This window comes from Python bivittatus, unplaced genomic scaffold, assembly GCF_059951505.1.
Source record: "Python bivittatus isolate LINGU-HERP-01145 unplaced genomic scaffold, Pbiv_v1 ctg000330_np1212, whole genome shotgun sequence".
In the NCBI taxonomy this organism is placed as follows: Eukaryota; Metazoa; Chordata; class Lepidosauria; order Squamata; family Pythonidae; genus Python; species Python bivittatus.
This window is the reverse complement of record NW_028277058.1, coordinates 41,051,137-41,070,377: the sequence shown is the minus strand read 5'-3', so window position 1 is coordinate 41,070,377 and position 19,241 is coordinate 41,051,137. Positions and strand designations below refer to the sequence as shown.

Here is a 19,241-nt window from a genome sequence, read left to right as displayed (position 1 = left end):
AATTCTAAGTCATAACCAATCTTAGCTATTCTGCCTACTCATTTTGGGGATCTAACTCAATTTGTTAGAACTTAAGACACGTCAAGCAGCTGATAGAAACTGGGGGACAACAAAACACGAAGAGAGACTCAAGACACTGGTTGATTGGCAGGAAAACCAACAGCATTTATGAGTTGGATTAGACAGCTTATTGGTTGGCAATGCACTGTATGTGGGGACGGACCACTAGTTCCTTTGACACTGATGTCACCCATATCTTTCTGAATCTATATCGAGATTAAGTGGAAATGAAGCTATAGCACAGCAGTAGGACCAGTTTCCATCTTATTCAATGTTCATATGTTGTAGTGGTTGGGAAAGACCTCTATTTTAGAAAGTACTATACAAAATGGATAAATGTTAAGATAGCTCCTTTGTCTAAAGGAATAAAATGCTATCATCCTCTCTTGGCTGAGTGACTTCTTCGCATGAACAGGAAACCAAGCTGCAATAACTTTATTTTATCTAATATTCAGAGTACTGTAGTATGTAATTTGCTCATTCCCTGTTAATAAAGTCTAACAGTACATCAGAAATAGTTATAAAGCTATGCAGCATGGAAATGTTTGTTATGGGTTTGTTTTCAATGGAAACAATCCAGCTGAAATGTGGAAACAGGTTAACTTGAAAACCCCGTGAGGACAATAAATTCGGACAGCTTAGGTTCACTCCTGTGGCTCACGCCACGTATCTTCTACAAATTATACCTGTTTTATGATCATGGGTGACATGCCTGAACTGCTTTAGCAGGTGGTTCAACTTATAAATCCACTTCAGCATGCATAAAATGATGTGTACTCTAACAGCCAAAGCAACTCATTTCCTGAGGCTATGCCATCTGCAACTGCGTGCACTTCATTTAAGGAGCTCATTAAGCAGATATGAACAGGCTAAGGAAACTACAGCCGAACAGCCTCAGAGTGGGCTTAGCATTATCTACCTTTCCTAATGCCAGAGTCTACTCTGGCCTTCCTAACCACCTCTCTTTTAACCATTTCCCTTATTGCTGAGAAGGAACAGAGCGGCACACAGAGAGAAAGCTCTACAGCCATCCAACCTCAGTCACACCGAACTCTGGCTCAACTCACTTCAAACTCCAGTTCCAGAAGCCAGTACAGTGGTACCTCGGGTCATGAATGCTTCTGTTCACGAACAATTTGGGTCACGAACAGCAGCGTTTGCAAAATTTTGCTTCCGTTCGTGAACTCCGCATCAGGTGACGAACAGGATCCGTGGCCATTTTCCCTGCTGTGATCTGCGGCCATTTTCCCTGCTGTGACATGTGGTCGTGGCTTCCTGTAGGGAGGGGGACTCTCCCTCCAAGCAATAACCGCCTCCCCACCCACCTTCCCGTCCTCCATGCCAGAAGTCGCCTCAAGCAAGGTTAGTTTTCTCTCTTCATACTGTAGCGTACTGTACTTTGTTTCATATTTTTGTGGTTAAAAAAAATATATACATATGGTTCAGAATGGATTAACCTTATTTACATTGAACCTTATGGGAAAATTTGATTCGGTTGGCGACCAAAATTGGTTGGCGACCAAATTCGGAGGGGTCAGAATGGATTAACCGTATTTACATTGAACCTTATGGGAAAATTTGATTCGGTTGGCGACCAAAATCGGTTGGTGACCAAATTCGGAGGGGTCAGAACGGATTAACCATATTTACATTGAACCTTATGGGAAAATTTGATTCGGGTCACGACCAGAGTCGCGGAACGGATTAAGTTCGTGATCCGAGGTACCACTGTAGCTCTGACTTTACACACCACTGTGCCCTCTGACTTCTCCCACAGCTTTCATAAGAAGCCAATTTTCAAGTTGTAACTGTCTTTTCTATAGCTTCTTTATATCACTGCCAGTCCTCTAAACCATTATAGTTTATTCTTCGATAATTTGGCTGCACTTTTGGCTTGCATGACCATAATATTACTTTGGATGGTCATTTATGTGAATGCACTAATCCACAGTCTTGGGAGGGGGAGTAGGGAGGATAGGAGGGGGCAAATGATGACATGTGCATCATGATGTCTTGATGCAAAAGATGCCCCTTTTCTACTTGCACCAGATGTTATTTGTGCCTTACTTTGTCATTATTTTGCATGTACTTGCCATCATTTTGAGATCTTTACAACTTGTTATGGATGCAGCTATACTACTCATGCCACTACTACAGGCCACAACTATTCCTATTATAATTTTATGTTAAGTGTTTGTTCCTATATCGTATTATATCACTAGTCTCTCAGAAATATTTCATATATTTGGTATGCTATTTAGGATTTTTCAGCAATAAATTGTACACTATTCAACAAAGAGGCTAGAATGAATGCCTTTGACAACTATAAATTACATTCGTCCACTTTTATGCTTAGTGCTACTGCATAGAACTGCCAAGTTATTGAAAAATAAAATAAAATGGTGTAAGTTATTGCATATAGTAGCTCATATCTTGTGCTAAGGCTTGGCACAGTCAGGCGGCTGCCTGGAACTTCTGAATGAATTGCTATGAGTGCCTCGTTGGTCTGGCTCTTAGTGTACTATCCATGTAGGATAGCCATTGTTCAGAGAACCAGTAGAAAAAGTGGGTAACAGATCAAGAAAGTCAGGCGGTCTACATTTTGATGCAAACCATCTTGTTTCATGGCTCCTGAACTAATGTGAGGACTGGAATACAGTGTCTCCCCCTCCAACCTTTCTCCTTTTTTTGGCTTTACTTTTTTAAAGGGTTGATTTTAACTGCTGGATTTTATTTTCAAGAAATGGAAGATCTAAAATGATTTCATTTGTTCTTCTCCCTAACAAGCTTTGGGAACTTCTTTACCTCTGTGCCTAGAAAAACAACCCTAAGAATCTATCCACAGGCACTTCAACATAAGTTGGGACAAAACTTCTGCGGCAGCCCTGCATAACTTCATTCCCATGCTATTGTTGTTCTTGCCCAAATGAAGCAATTTTGGAGTTCCCAAAAATCTGAAATCACAAAGAAGAAATACTGCAGTTTGAAACATTTGAATCCCTGCATGCTTGGGAGTAGACTGCTTTTCAGTTGGCAGGAACTTCTACCAAAGCCTGCTTCTTGACTTCATTGCTCTTCCCATTCTCAACTGTCATGTCTCCTGAGTGCCATGGTTTCTTGCACTGGGATCCAGAGCTTTTGCAGCCAGATCAGCACTCTTTTCTTTCCTTGTCATAAACAACATAGCAAGGCAAGATTCGGGAAGGGGATGTCTGGCCAGAGGACATTTTCTGTGTTCCCTAATTAGCGTACATCAGTTTGACTGTTCTCATAATGGCTGTGGTGAGTATAATCATAGATCATTATAGGACCTTCAACTATACGGTTTTGAGGCATGTCTGGGGGGTGGTAACAGTGACCATGTGGAAGTTCTCTATATCCATATCTTGCAGACACTCTACCATCACCCTTTTTAACCATCTTGTTTTATCTTATTTTATTTTAGTTAGTTAGTTAGTAGATTTATATAGCTGCCTATCTCACAAACACGTGACTCTGGGTGGCGTACCACACAACAACAGTTAAAAACTCCATAGCAATCTAATAACAACCAAAAAGAGACAAAATAAACAAATAAAACCCAAGAAAGAGGGAGAACAAACATCGTTTTATCCCATACAGCCACTTTATGAAGGGTTTTTGAAAGTTAGAAAACTTCTACATCATTTTGTAAACCTAAAATTGGCCTAATAGGATTGCTGCCTCAAAACAGCTTCTAGGGTTGTTTTTCCCCTATGGCCAAAATGGGTTATTAACTTTACTACTGTGCAGTATTTTAAAAAAAATATTTGGAAGATTCTGGCATGACAGAAAAACATATGAGCGGATTTGTAATGTCAACATAAAATAGATTGTTTAAGATCTAAGAAATGTTCAGACAAACATTAAGCAAAATTTCTCTTAAGTTTGCTTTTTTGTTTAATAATATATAATGAGCCACTTTCTTAATGCTTCCTACAAAACAAATGAACTTCTTTTAATCAAACATTGGAAGGTATGTTACTTTCCAGTAGCATACTCCAAGCAAGGCCCTAGAGGGTTAAAAGTAGTACATTTAAGGAAACTCTGCTAAAGTAATTAGGCTACCATATTTGACTGGCATGACTTTATTTATAACCGAGGAGGAAATATTTTCCAGACCCTTTATGCCTATTTTTGTATCCATGTTAATCCTTATAGTTCTTGGCTACTTTTCTTCCAGGAAAACTGGATCCTAAGTTGTTTTAAATATATACTATATGAAGTATAAATACAAGAGGCAGCACAGACTTATGAAACTCTACACAGTTATGTGAGAAGAGCTATTTGTCTTGTCACTTTGACAAAATTACCTGGAGTCAAAGGCATTAATTGATTATAGTCTGAATTTTATATCATGCTCAGAACCTCGATGCAGCTGTCATGTGCTGTAATTCTGCACACGATTTGCTTTGTACAGGATTGCAGTTGGTTTGTTTTTAATATTGCAAAGGGTGGAAACACCCTACTGAAAGCATTTTACAAATGATGGTTCAGCTGGTTTTAGTTTAAATCTGTTCTCACTTCAAAACTACATTGGTCAGCATATATTTAAGCACTTCCACATATTTCCACACTAATAATATTTATAAGGGAGAAAATGCAAACGACCAAGAAGTCCATGACTTTGGATGTACACCCAGAGAGAGCTGCTGTCGGATATGTTTGTGGAGGGTGTACGAGGACCATTTGCAACAATTCCAAGTCATCTTTTCTTTTATACAGAAAACGCTCAAGGACTCTAAGTCAGGATTTCTTTTCTTTCAACATGCTTGTTGAAAGTGTATGTTTAGTGAATATCATCTGCCTTAGCATTCTTCTTCCATGTCCTAGAGTAACATAGTCTTTCTCTGTACTCTGTTTTTGTTGTTATTGTGGAGATAAAATGTGCAGTTTTCTTTCCCTATTCAGAATAATACAAATGTAGACATGTGAGATGAGCAGCTATTAAACTTTACACTTTACTTATGAGTGAAGCAATTCAAATCAGAACTCCTTCACTCATTGCAGTGAGGTTAAGAATTCAGACTTAGCTGAGTCCAAATAATAGCACTTGCTAATACAAACAACCAGAATTATAGAATCATGTGGTTGAAAGGAAGACTTGGAAGACTTCTGGTTGTAGAGCAGGTATCCACAAATCATCCCAGACAAATGGCTGTTCAACCTTTGAAGCCCTCCAGTGATGAGCACCCATGAGTCCAGGAGGTAAACTGTTCCACTGTTAATATCCTGACATTCTCAAAGTCCTGACATACCTCCTAATTTGAGTTTGGATCTCTCTCTGTAAAGCTTCTACCCATTAATTTTTGTCCCACCCTCAGACATTATGGGGAATGACTTCACATCCTTTTCTCTATGACAACCCTACAAGTATTGTATCTCTACAACTATCTCCATGTTTACGGACAAGCTGAAGGAGATGAAGAGGGTGAAGAGATGCCTAGAGCGCTGCTGGCAAATGACAAACAGCAAAGATAATTGAACATGAGCTAGAACTGTGATTACAGCCTACCACATGATAATAAAGGCAGTGAAGCACAATTATTTCTCCATCCTTATCATGTGTGCAGATAGCTGCCCAGTGGCCCTGTTTTGGGTAACCCGAACCCTCCTTGAGGGGAGTAATTCTGGGGTCAGTCTTCAGGGTCACTGTGAGCAATATGCTGAGCATCTGGCGGATAAAGTTGCTTGGATTCATTCTGCGTTGAACTCCAGCCTTGATGCAGGGCCAGGGGAGGTTACAGGGTCTGAGTCATGCATGGTTATCTGGGAGGAGTTCGAGCCCGTTGAACCTGAGGAAGCAGACAGGGTTCTTGTAGCTGTTGGTTTGGCCACTTCTGTGTTAGATCCGTGCCCCTCCTAGCTGGTCAAGGTTGCCTGGGAGAGGATGTATGATTGGGTTTGGGCAGTGGTTAATTCCTTTTTGAGGGAGGCGGTGGTTCCACTGGCTGTTAAGGAGGCAGTGGTGCACCCCTTCCTCAAGGGACCATCGCTTAACCCAATTAATCTGGACAGCTTTAGTCAAGTCTCCAACCTTCCCTTTTTAGAGAATGTTGTAGAGAAAGTGGATGCACAGCAGCTTCAAAGGGTTCTGGATGAGGCAGCTTATCTGGGCCCCTTTCAATCAAGTCTTGGGTCAGGATATGGGACTGAGATGGCATTGATCGCGCTCTTGGATGATCTCTGACGGGAGCGGGATGTGGGTAGTGCATCCATTCTTGCTCTTCTTGACTCTCAGCAGCCTTTGATACCATTGATCATGGTATTCTTCTGGACTGGGTTTGGGAGTTGGAGTGGGCAGCATGGTGTTGTGCTGGTTTTCCTTCTTCCTCCAGGCTTGGTTCCAGTTGGTGTTGATAGGAGGGAAAGGTCCAGCCCACGGCCCCTACTTTGTGGTTCTCTCTCCCCTCTTATTTAATGTCTACATGAGGCCACTGGGTGAGGTGATCTGATGGTTTGGGGTGAGGTACCATCAGTATGCTGATGATACCCAGCTTTATATCTCCCCCCTGGACTGCCTGAGTGATGCCATGGATGTCTTGTATCAGTGCCTAGAGGCTGTAGGGGCCCGGATACAGTGCAATGGGCTTCGGCTCAACCCAAGCAAGATTGAGTGGCTTTGGGTGCTTCTGGAGGGTATGGCACTGTTTCAGATGGACCCAGTGTGCAATCTGGGGGTCCTTTTGGACTCATGACTCCTGCTGGAAGAGCAGGTGGTAGTCGTGGCTAAGAGGGCCTTTGCACACCTTCAGGTTGTGTGCCAGTTGTTCCCTTTCCTGGACTGGGAGGCTCTGCTCACTGTACTCATGCCCTTGTGTCCTCCTGTTTGGACTACTGCAACACATTCTACATGGCCTGCCCTTGAAGACCATTTGGAAGCTTCAGCTGGTACAAAATTTAGCTGCATGGGTTGTAAACAGTGTCAGCTATTTGGCACACATAACACCACTTCTTCGGGGGCTGCATTGGTTGCCAGTGTGTTTCCGGGTACAATTCAAGGTGCTGGTTGTCACCTTTAAAGACCTTCATGGCATTGGGGCTGGGTTACCTGAGGGACCATCTTCTCCCAGTTGTTTCTACCCATCCAATCCACTCTGGCAGGATGGCATGCTCCAGGTCCCGTCAGCCAAGGAATGTTGGCTGGTGGGGACTAGGATGTAAGGTTTGCCCCGTTCGACAGAGAAACTCCCATGACACGTGTGGTTCACAAAAGAGGTTTACTCATGCGTAACGTAGCAGTCACAAGCAAAGCCAGGACTGGTTTGGTACAATTGCATCACTTGTTATATTCCCCCCTTCCCGCGCTTTTTCTGCCCCGCGATCGCGTTACCGCTGCGGATTATCGGCCCCCCAATAATCCCTCTTAATTGTCCATGATGGCAGGTTCGGTCAGGGTCCATTGTCCTTGATTGACAGTCCCCCCCCCCGGCTTGGGTTGGTTCCCCCCCGTTACGTGCAAGCCCAAGGCTTCTGCGTTGCGCGGCACTCTTGTTTCACTGCCTGCGGCCCCGTTCATTGTTGGCTCGCGCCGTTATCAGTGCAGAGTTAAAACTTCCGCTGCGGTTTTCCTGTTTGGCTGGGCGCAGGTGGCCCATTAATTAGCGGCGCTTTCAGTTCCTCTTTCCCTCACTAGCTGCCGCCGGTGGAGTTCGCGTGGTGTGGCTGAGAGCTTCCCCGAAGCCCCGTGCTGACCGAACCTGACATAGGAGACGTGCCTTTTCTGCCATAGCACCTGCTCTTTGGAACATCCTCCCTCCTGAGATTAGGACGGCCCCAGACCTGCTGACCTTTTGGGAGGCCTTGAAGACCTGGCTATGTGCCTGGGCCTGGGGTCCTGTGTGTGTTAAGGGCCCCATTTCCTGGTTATATTGACACTGATGGATTATAATATCTCTTGGCTGCTATTTGTATTTAATTAATTTTTTTATTGTGTTTTAACTGTTTGTTTTTATGATTGTTCACTGCTCAGAGTTACTGGTTTGAGATCAGTGGCTATACAAATTGAATAAATGAATGAATGAATGAATGAATGAATAAATAAATAAATAAATAAATGAGTGGTATCATATTTCACCTTAGCCTTCTCTTCTTTAAGCTAAACATACCCAGTTCCTTTACTGTTCTTCATTGGATTTAGCCTCTAAGCCCATCATCATCTTTGTTGCTGTCTTTTCCCAAAATACTCTTGCCTTGAATTTTCCAAACATTGGTTGAATAAAACTGAAAATAACTTAACTGTGTAAGGATATTCTATATAGGAAATTCTGTTATTTTGACCTCTTCTGACCTTTTTTAAAAAAATTAGATTCTACAGGCTTTACACACCATGTTAAACTATTGCTGATGTTCAAAATCTCTTCATAATATATCTCTTGTGGTATCTATGCCACAAATTGGCCATCCATCTATTAATAAACTCTTTGATTTAATTACAGTAATGCCTCTTCTTGCATGGTTAAAAGTTCAACTTTACTTATCATTAATGCAATTCAAACTCTTTGGACTGTACATGCTGAAGTTAATTTAAAAAGCTGAAAAATCTAGATTTCTAATTAAGGAATAAGACCCACTGTACTGAGTGCAACCTACTTTTGCGCTGCACATCTGTTAAGCTGATTGTGCTCGGTTAAACAGACTGTCTATAGAAGGCCACTGTGGATGGACCATCAGAATTAGAAATGCAACTACTTTAGAAGGAATAGAATTATTTTTTTTTCTATGTATGTACCTGTGGTTAACTTGTATACTTTTTCTTTGAGAAATTTGTTTAGATTTGTATACTAGAGAACACAGTGTGTACAGAAAAGGCACATTTGAAAATGTGTTACTATTTCTGCTGTATCAGTATTACCAAATTTATTTTGTTGTATTTCACACATTTGCAATGTGCTCACGTTTTAGTGATTTAGCTTCCATAGGTAGGACTACTGATACATTATAGCAGTTATAGGTTTGGGGCTCAATATTATCAACCCTTCTGAGATGATGGTATTCCTTATTATATTACACATGGAAACATAACATGTAGTTCCCTACACAAACTTGTTTAGGGAAGATCATTTCCAATTCACAAATAAATACCCTCTACATGTTGGTAGGATCACTGAATAAAATGAATGAAAAGTATTACTGGTACCTCACACACTCATAAATCCAAAATAAAAGTATGATCTGCCATATTTAAGCATGCTGATTCCATTCAATTCACCTGCCAAAGATATGTGAAACTCATGAGGCTACATGAACACGGAGAAGGAGAAGTAAATTAGCAGCAGTTTGAAATTTTAGATAAAGCAAGCTTTTATTTTGAACAAGTGTTAATTGATCAATGAATAGATAATGAATTTTTAATGACTTTTTAATTCATCAGGTCTTATGTTCCAAAACGTGATGCAACCACTTCCAAAACTGAATTTAAAAAATTATAGAATCAGAACCTGTTTCTGCTGGAACAGGTTAAACATGTGGTCAAAATTCAGTCTAGCAAGAACATAATTTAATTTAGAACTGGCAAGAAAATTGCCAGAGGTGGAACGTTTCCTCTTGGGTGAGGTCATGTGCCTAGATTTGGCTAGTGTACAGTAACATGGAGTTCTGCCATTCCGTTTCCTGATCCTTTGAATATACATCTACAGTCCTTTCCCTGTGCTTTTGGAGTCCTATTCGGACAGGTGCCCTTAGGAAGTTAAAGAGTCTCCAAAATAAATCCTTCAGACAGAGAAAAGTATGGAATTTTCTGCAGCAGCAGTTACATGGATGTATTACATACGATTAGCTAGTTTATTAAAAGATATAGGAAAAAAAGCAAAAAAAGGAACCAGCTGGGCAGTCTGCCCCACCCAAAAGTAAACTACTACAGCTAGGAAAAGGAACTTGTGGTCTTTCAGATGTTTCTGAACTACAACATTCACTACCTCGCCATTGGCCAAGTGGCGTGGGGATGTGGAATTTTTAATTCAGCAACATCTTGGGGACCACTGATTTCTCACTTGTGCAACAAGCAGAAAGGCTTTTTTAAATGTTTGCATTTTAATCTACGTATATATATGTTCCTATACCTAAGAATATTAAGAATAATTGATATTATGATCCAACCAAAGCTTGGCCATATGATTTGGATGAGCAGTAAAGTATGTTTGGTCATCTTTCTTATTGGACCCAGACAGTAGATGGGGTACCAGATTGCAGCCCTGAATATGCAGGTATTAGACAAATGCCTGTATAAGGTGGCACTTGAGGAAGTACCGCCACCTGGTGGCCTTCTGATGCAATTGCACGGGGCATAAAAATCATAAACAGATTATGGAGAAAAGCATAAACTCCCCCCCCCCCTTTACAAAAACAGCAGTGGAATCTATCCTAAGAAACCTCCAGCATTAGCATAATTTTTACTAAAAATATTTGGTAAGCTACTGGTGGCTACTTCTCCCTAAAACAGAAGGATAAACATTCTGGTTGCTGATAGTTTTCAGAGATTCAGTCAAATTAAAGTTGGAAAGCATTTGGAAGATGGCCAGCAGGAAAGAATAAAAGAAAAAGCAGTTGGGTTCAGGTTTAAATATCTACAAAGTAGACTCGCTGAATAAAAAGGATTTAAATTAACAATGACTAACATATTTTCACAGATGTCATGGGGCTACTTTAAATATGACTGGATCAAACTCATTCAGATTTTTAAAGTGGCCAGTTTTCAAATGAAAAATATCAAGAGACAAATTCTTCTAGTATTTATAAAATAAGGGGCGGGATTATTTTCATTTCACGTAGTACAAACACTTATAGCTATAACCTTGCAATCTGTCATGCATCTTCAGATCCCAGCAGCAACCCTTCCAATGTAGTCATTGCTTTGGTCTCATGATAATATCGTATTTCATTTAAAATCAACGACATTGTATATTTTCTTAATCTGCTGATGTTACTTTTATGCTTACATGTTTATTCTGGTTTACATTATATATTTTACACATTGCTTTACATTTTCTAAGTTATTGTGATCCACAGTCAATGTGGTGGGTAAAAGAAATAGATTTATCTGAGCTATGTATTCCAGAGGCATTCATAAATCTGGTTTCAGAGCTATCATGGTTACTGGAGCTGAAACAAGCAAACAAAATGTGGTTACTTACCAATCTGTGTGTGGGTCATCAATTATCAAGAGAATTTGGGGTTTCTTCTGAGCTACAGGGATAGGACTTGCTGACTGCTCTATGAGTCCTGCAGCTGCTTGCGTGGTGTGCTTCATGGCACTGGAGATGGAGTTGAAGATGCTGGCACCAGGAGAAAGAGCAGCAGGTTGGTGTACTGGCTGCTGCCTCCTCTCTGTTGCTGGGGAAACCGGGTTGCTGGTGGAATTATCTGGACGCTGAAGGTCCATCATGTAACCATTTGGCAAGTTAGCCACAAAACTACTGTCCGAGAGACGCCTTCGCAGGAAATTCATTCTGAAAACTCTCCCAAAGTCAGACAAAAGAGCACAGAAGCAGGGTCTAAAGAGTTTATCCAAGTTTTTACTGGTTGGTTAATATTCTTTCACCTTCGGTGCTGAAGAGAGATTCTATCACCTTCAATGCTGCTTTCTTTAGTTCTCACCTGTGAAATGTAAGAGAAAACACACTTGAATCAAGCACTAGCAGAGTAGCCCTGCCAGAAGGCAGAGCAAGACAACTGCCTCAGGAGTCAGAGGATGGGTGATTTAAAGAGACAGCAGTGGGAGCTCTTATCCTATCTTCCAAAGGAAGATACAGCAGTGTGTGCCATGTGCTCTAGTCTGCACTCTCTTAGCTTACCTGTTACCCTTGGATATTGTGGAGAATGCTTTCCATCAAGTTATGCTACACGAGTAATTGACCAGACCACCATATACGGGCAATCCAAAGAAAAATGAATTTAACCGTACTACAGAAACAATAAAAACACTCAGAATCTACGACTCAACAGGCTAAAAAAGCAAAGAAATACATTATATACTGGCAAATTGATAAAATGTATAGTAGTTTATGTTACAGAGGAGGTACTTCACAAGATATTACAGGTAAAATAAACTGTATGAGTAATTGATTATAGCTGAGTAATTTGATTAATTAAATGCAAAATGTATTTAACAACTGGTTTGACCCATAGTCATATACTGGGCATAAGAAGTCTATTCTTAGACTCAATGTATAGGCTAGTATAAAAGCAAGACACTGAGGTTCCTGTGGACCGTCATACTGTACATTTTGCAAGAACAATTATACGCAGGCCTGCTCCCAACCTATACCTTTTTGCCAAGTACATTTCTATAACATCTTGATAGTTCACTGTTCAGTACAAGAACTCATCTCACAGGGTGGTTGTTGTGGGGAAAATAGGATGTTTGCCACCTTGAGGTATTTATAAAAATAATAAAGGTGGGATAAAAAAATCTGAAAATAAATAAAAATAAAAAATAAAGATCAAGTTGACTTATGAACATGCTGGTGTCCCTTAAATTGAAAGGAATAGTTAGTAATGAAATTGAACATGTTCACCCTGTGTTTGAAAGAAAACCCCCTTTTGGCTGTTATATTTTGATATATAATTTTGAATCTGACAATACTTTCTAACAATAGGAACAACCACTGTCCTGATAATAAAAGAATCCCATCTTGGTAACTTAGTGAGTTGCAAAGGCCTTTTGTAATGTCCACTTATCAGGGAAGCCAGAGGCAGTTCAATAAAAGCCAGCAATGCCAGAGAAATAAATCCAGCCCTAATTCTTCAAAATTAGAGAAGCCATCTACATTTTTCAAAGTCTGCCTAAAATTGCACATTGTTTGTCACTCCCCTACAATAAAGGCCCTTTAAATGAAGATTTGCCTTTGCACTTTTTAACCACAAATTGCTATCTTTAAGATTAAATTCCTATGACTATACTGAAGGTATTCTTCTTATACCAAAGATACAAATGAAAATAGAAGATATGAATGCAAACTTGAAAAAGGGTAGAAAAATAAAAAACCTGTATTTTTTAAAATAATGCCTTGGAAAGGCATTCTGAAAACAAACGTAGTATTTTTATTTCTCATTTCTAACCCATTCCTTAGGTTTGATGGTACACAGTGTAATCAGTATTTGCAAAGGTCTAGTATTAAAGCAAGTTTACATGGAATCTTGATTGGCATGAGCAAAGCAAGGCCTACCTTTACTGGGAGAGATTATCCTTTGAAGGACACTGTTCTGAAGAAGAAAAAGACAGAGGCCAAGATGCCACAATCCAGAACACTTGGCAAGGAACTTTTAGTCCTGTCACAGGAAACAGCAGAGACTTCCCAGTCTTCCTTGAGATTTAGGGATATGAAACACGTCTCTGCATCATCTCAAGGCTCTCTGCAATAAGCTCTCATACCTATCACAGCAATTTCATGGTGTTAAATATGGGCTTAAACAGAGTTGTGTTCTTACCATTGTGCTAAAGATGCCTTCACAAGAAGTGATCCAAATATCCATTCCACCAATGAGATGTGATTTTTACTTAATCACAAGAATGTTTACAGTAGTTGTGACATACTTAATGGAAGTAAGCTTTTCCCCCTTTGAGTGGCAGATGGCAGATCCCCAAGCCATTTCAGAAACTGCTTACAAAATCTCCATTTCAGTCCCACGTGGCATGTTCACCTGCCATTTAAATCACTCAGGTTCCAACCACTTCTTCTCTAGGGCTCACAGACATAGTGGCATGGTTCAGAGTGATCATGCTACTCCTGCTAGCCCAAGCAATATAGAAAGAACATGAACAAGAAGCAAAAATTGTCATCAAGAACACACACTTATGTCCCCGTGATAAATGAGGATACATGACAAATTGAATAAATCATGGGGATGTCAGCTGAAGGTTGATTGAAGTGGCTGTAGCTGCTGAGTAAAAATGGCACTCTGCAGCTTAGGATGAAAGGAAGGTAACCAAATCCAAGTCAGGACTCGTCATTCTTTCATCTGCGCAAATATAGACATGTAAAAAGAGAATGTCACCCATATAGCACATAGTCCCGCAAGGTTTTGATTCATTTTCAGAATTTCACATGGTGGAGCTTTTTCTCTTGTCATTGGCCAAAAGCCATGCACACAAATAGTTTTATACTTAAAAGGTGAAACAGTATACATCTTTGCCTTAGAGAATTTACAATTTAATTTGAAAAAAAGTTTTCACATCATACTAACACACAAGAGGATTTGTTTAGTTTTGGTTTTAGAACCTGTGTCAACCCAACCAATACAGCCTAGTATAACCAGACTACTATGGCATGTAGCACAAACCAGGGTTAAAATAATCTTGGTTTAATGTGAACCCATCCTATTAGGCAGTGAGAAAGGATACCAGAATGAGAGAGAGAGAGAGAGAGAGAAAGGCAGAGAGAGAGAGATGGAAAGAGATGGAGAGAAAAAGAGAGCGAGAGAGAAGCTAAGAGCCACCACCAAGAGTATGGGAAAACTAGGGAAAGAATGAGAAATTCAATTATATATATATATTGTTTTAAGATAGAATCTTGATGCTGTATTGTATGAAATGTAAGGAGGAAAGGGCCATTATGAGTCAGGGCAGGAGATCACTGAGGGAAATTGGTTTAATAAACAGTAGCTTTATTACATTTTTCTTAGTATTACCACAAATGCACTCAGGCATCTTACATAACATTATTAATTCTATCTCTACATGGCCCAGCAATTATAGTTTTCTGAGTGATTCCAAATACAGTTTTCTGAGTGATTCCCAATCAAAAACATCCAAGTAAAAATTCTGAAAAGTACAAACACCAGCTAGGAAAGAGAGCAAAGTGTTTACAGTCAGTACCCACAGTTGCAAAAACAGCAATAATGGCAATAATACACTGTTGAAAAACACAAAAACACAAAGCCACTGGCAGCAAAACAAACTCAACACTCAAGGATTTTATAAATATCTGGCATAACAAACTGGCCCTCACCTGGTGCTGAAACTTGTTTAATGCAGATTTTTTCACTGGGAAACTTTTTTTCACTGGGAAAAAATGTCTCTGCCTTAAATCATTGGAAGGGGGGAGAGTTTACCTACAGAAGCCATTTCACCTTCCCTGTATTTCAGCAAGAGAAAGCCTAAGTATTTAAAATCTGTTGGTAGAGCCATCTACTACTTGAAAATAACGTTTGCATCTGAGATATAAGGACTATGCAGATTTGCACGCATTTCCAAAAAATGAGAAGGCTGTTTATTATTTTCCAAACTGTTATTCCAAATATGGTAGAAGACTGACGGACAGAGTATTAGTGGGGCTGAGGAGAAATGCCCAAATGTAATTTCTTTAGGCCTAGTATGAACTTGTAACACATGGAACGCCTTCTCCTCCCAATCCTGGCTAGTTTGGAAATTAAAATGACTAATTGAGGGGAATGCTTCAGCTTCTTTTCCTTCCCTTTTCAAAACTTGTTGTGTTTTGACCCCTATTTGTATTTATAGCACAAAAAGATCTACAGCATAAGTATATATTAAGCGGAAGATGTGACATCCTTCTTTCACCATGGGGTCTAATGAAGGCTTGAGGCCTCATGCATACTCTGAGATTCATAGTGCATTAATTTTCGCTGGGAGACAACAGTGTCTCTGATTATTCCACTTATTCCACTTCCCCATTAACAAAATCTTGCCACAGTTTAGTGATTGCTTCTGCCGATGCAGAGGACATGTCAACAGAAATTAAAGATTTCTATTTCTGGGACTTGTGGTTCTAGGTGGAACATGTTACTCTAGGGGTCATGCTTCTTTCTGCTTCTCAGATTCCTTGTCCTACAGCAAGTCCATGCAAGAGCATTCATTCTTGTTCTTCTGTTCTTTTCCTGCTTCTGACTGAATCCAGGAATTTCCTCCAACTCTGAACATCCAGTACATAGCTACTCTGTATAAATATACCCCACATGCAGATCCAGAAAAAATAAGATTGCATAAATCTCCAGACTCAATAAACAGTGTGATGTCAGTTTTTCTCTCTTGGTAATCGTCTTCCCAGACTTACCTTATTACAGCATTGGCCTTGTTACCCAACACATGTCCTGCTTGGAGGCTTTTTTGTTGTTGTTGAACTAAGGTTGTTTTATTATCTATCCATCTATTTATCTATCATTAGTCTAGAGGCATGTTTAAAGTTTGTAGCTGTACATGCACTGTTAAATTAGGGTTGACCTAATTTAAGCTTTTGAAAAAGAGGATGCTTTTATATGAAGCATGGTGTGCAATTTATTTATTTAATTGTTGTTGTTTTTCTCTCTCTCTCTTTCTCTTTCGCTCTCTCCCATCCCAAGGGTGCATTTTGTAAACCACCAGAGTACAACATCATTAACTGGGGTTAAAGCAGCGTTTGCCACCTTCACAAGGATCTTCCCCTAAAGCCAGTCCAGAACTATATTCAATAATGCAGCTTTTAATGTTATAGTAACAAGCATAAATAACAATCAACAACGGATAGAACCCTCCATGGATCTGGTTCCACTGCAAGACCATCACTGCTGCCATCATATTTCTAGCTTTTCCATCAGTCTTCCCTGCCAAAGCATTATACACAATCTGAGAGTATGGCAAGCAATTAACATGGCTGCCCCCTCTCTGAAAATCAGTCTGTTAGTGATTATGTACATGAAAAAGGCAAAGATATAATTGGTTACATTATCAGGAAAACAAATATTTAATGGGTGGAATAGAACTGTAATTAACATTTTAAATTCATAAGCAGAGGCCAGGTGTGGCTTCAAATTAAGGCAGTCGGTTATGGATATGGGTATGGATATGGATATATATATTCTCTGTTTATCTACCTTACCCTCCATCCAGGTGGCCCTACTATAGGACCATCACAACTGCCATCATATTCTCCATTCACCAGGACTCTTTCCTGCCAGTACTTCACACATGAAAAAAGACTCTTCCTTCCTTCTCGAGGTCTTCATGTATCATATACACCAAAAGCTCTCATTCTCCAATCAGAGGAAACAACATTCCTTGATGTACACTGATGTATTTTCCCTGGTGTACACTGGTTTCTGAAACAGTGGGAGACCTGGTTCACCTATTGTATTAAGCAATGGCTTATTTAATAAGTCACAATTGGCTGAGTCTATATTCTATTTATTTATTTTTGTTAAATGTACAGACCACCCACTACCAGCAACTCTATTCCTTATTCACACTTCCCTGCCTACTTCCTTCCAGATGTTCTGAATCTCAGTTTCTATAAACAATTGCTAATCCAACCTATCTGGAGGGTGCAATGATGGGAAAGGGCCTTGCCTCACTGTCACTCTCTCAGTTCCACCCACTGCCTAAACACCTACTGTACTGCTTTCCCATGAGCGAACTGTCCATGTGTTACATTACAAATCCATTTTTCACAACCAGCCATTCCCCAGCACACAAGCAATTAATATGTTGCTGCCTTCATGGCAGTGGACAGGTAAGCGAGAGCAGTATTTTCTCCCTTGGAGCTATCCGACATGTCTCAGGTATACAAGAGGTGATGAAAGTGGTTTCTTAATGAAAACTAAATTGGAAATGGTGCCAACTCTTCCATAATGATCTTATTCATAAAGATGGATCTGAAGTCCGTTTCAGTTCCTAATAGGGGGATTTCTCCTGTAGCTTTTATAAAGTGTTGTCTACTGCAAGACAGCCAGAATTCAGGCAGAGATGTGACAGACATTTTGAGGTAATTAAAAATCTTGGCCAAACCAAGTTTTAAGGACATAAGACTAGAATGTGTTTGGGAAAACTCTGATGCAGAGTAATTGCAATTGCTTTCCTTTATACAGCAATTTTTATTATAAATGGCTGGAGTCTGCTCACATACAGCCTGCATTCCAGCACCAGCAGGACAGATTTCTGGCCTCAGTTGTCTTATGGACTGAAGAGCTCACTTTCTTTTTCCTAGCTGAACATACAGCCTATCATCAACAGCAGTGGACAGATACATATTTGGAATTTGGATTATTTAAATAGATATGGATACCTGTCCTGTTACCTTTCTATCAGTATGTGTTTTCCAAATAGACGTCCCAAAATAGCTGGTGTTTATATTCTCCTCAATTATAGTCAATGCTCACTTAGCTTTTTTAACTACCGTCCCCTCTTCTTCTTCCCCGTTCTTAGATTGCTTGATCATAAATGGAAAATTACTATTGTTACTGCTCCTGCTACTGATAATTTAAAAAGCCAAAGTATCTGTTCCTCCCTTACTGCCCTCCATTAGACTAAACTCCTCTGTGAACCAATTTTTTAAAATGAAATTCTCAGAAGAAAGGCAAAATGAAAAACAAAAAAATGGCCAGATAGATATTTGGCAGATTCCACAATTTCTAATCTCCAAGGAACTCTTATTCTGAAACAATAAAGAAATTATAATGCATAACATAAAAAGGAGCCTGTGGGGAATACAAATACAGCTTCATTATTGAAAGCTTTGGCTGAATTATTAACATTGCTGAGGTTAAGGCAGGCAATTTTTCATAGCAAATCCTTGGGGAATTTCTTTAATGTTTTAAATGTTATACAGAAGCTAACCTGGTTCTTTTGATGCCACACTGAAATCTCAACCCTTGTCCTCCAATATATCCCTCCTTAAGTGCATCAAGTCTCCCAGACATGTCTGAATTACTAAATTAAAATGGATGTGCAAGTTAACATTATCCTTTCCTCCCCAATAATGCAAATGGTAGATGAGAGTGTTGAAAATGAGAATGCTTAGACACCCCCTCACCCCCTTACTAACTTCAGTGACAAAGGTTGTCTGTAATGAACTATGTTTTCATCTTGTGTTGTATGGCCTAGTCTACTTATGCAGCAGAATGGTATGGTAGAATCCAGAGGAGGAGAGTAGACTTTACTATTTTACTTAGCAAGTGATGGTTTTCCCAAGGGATGGGAAGGCAACCTAGTGCATATGGGAAGGAGGACCTTCTCCAGCTTCTTCTATGCTATACTAGTTTTCTATTTTCAGGGAGAATTTAGAAAACCAAACATAATAGAACTCCAACAAATTATGTTATAGTATATTACAGAAGTGCATACTCCTATTTATGAGCACTTGGGTAAAACTTTCAATGTACAATACTTACATTTCTTTTTTGACAAAATTCCTGAATGAGGCTGTTAGTAAACCTTGACTTGTATAAAAGAGTTC

General features: G+C 39.8%; 1 protein-coding gene across 1 annotated transcript in view; it reads right to left on the bottom strand.

Moving 5' to 3' along the window:
• The window catches only part of LOC148215960 (synapsin-3-like), a 55,548-nt gene that overhangs the window by 16,830 nt on the left and 19,477 nt on the right, over positions 1–19,241 (bottom strand). Inside the window, exon 2 of the mRNA XM_088141512.1 lies at positions 11,211–11,673. Coding sequence (XP_087997638.1) covers positions 11,211–11,524 — 314 coding nt within the window. The 5' untranslated portion in view covers positions 11,525–11,673. The remainder of the gene's footprint in view (positions 1–11,210; positions 11,674–19,241) is intronic.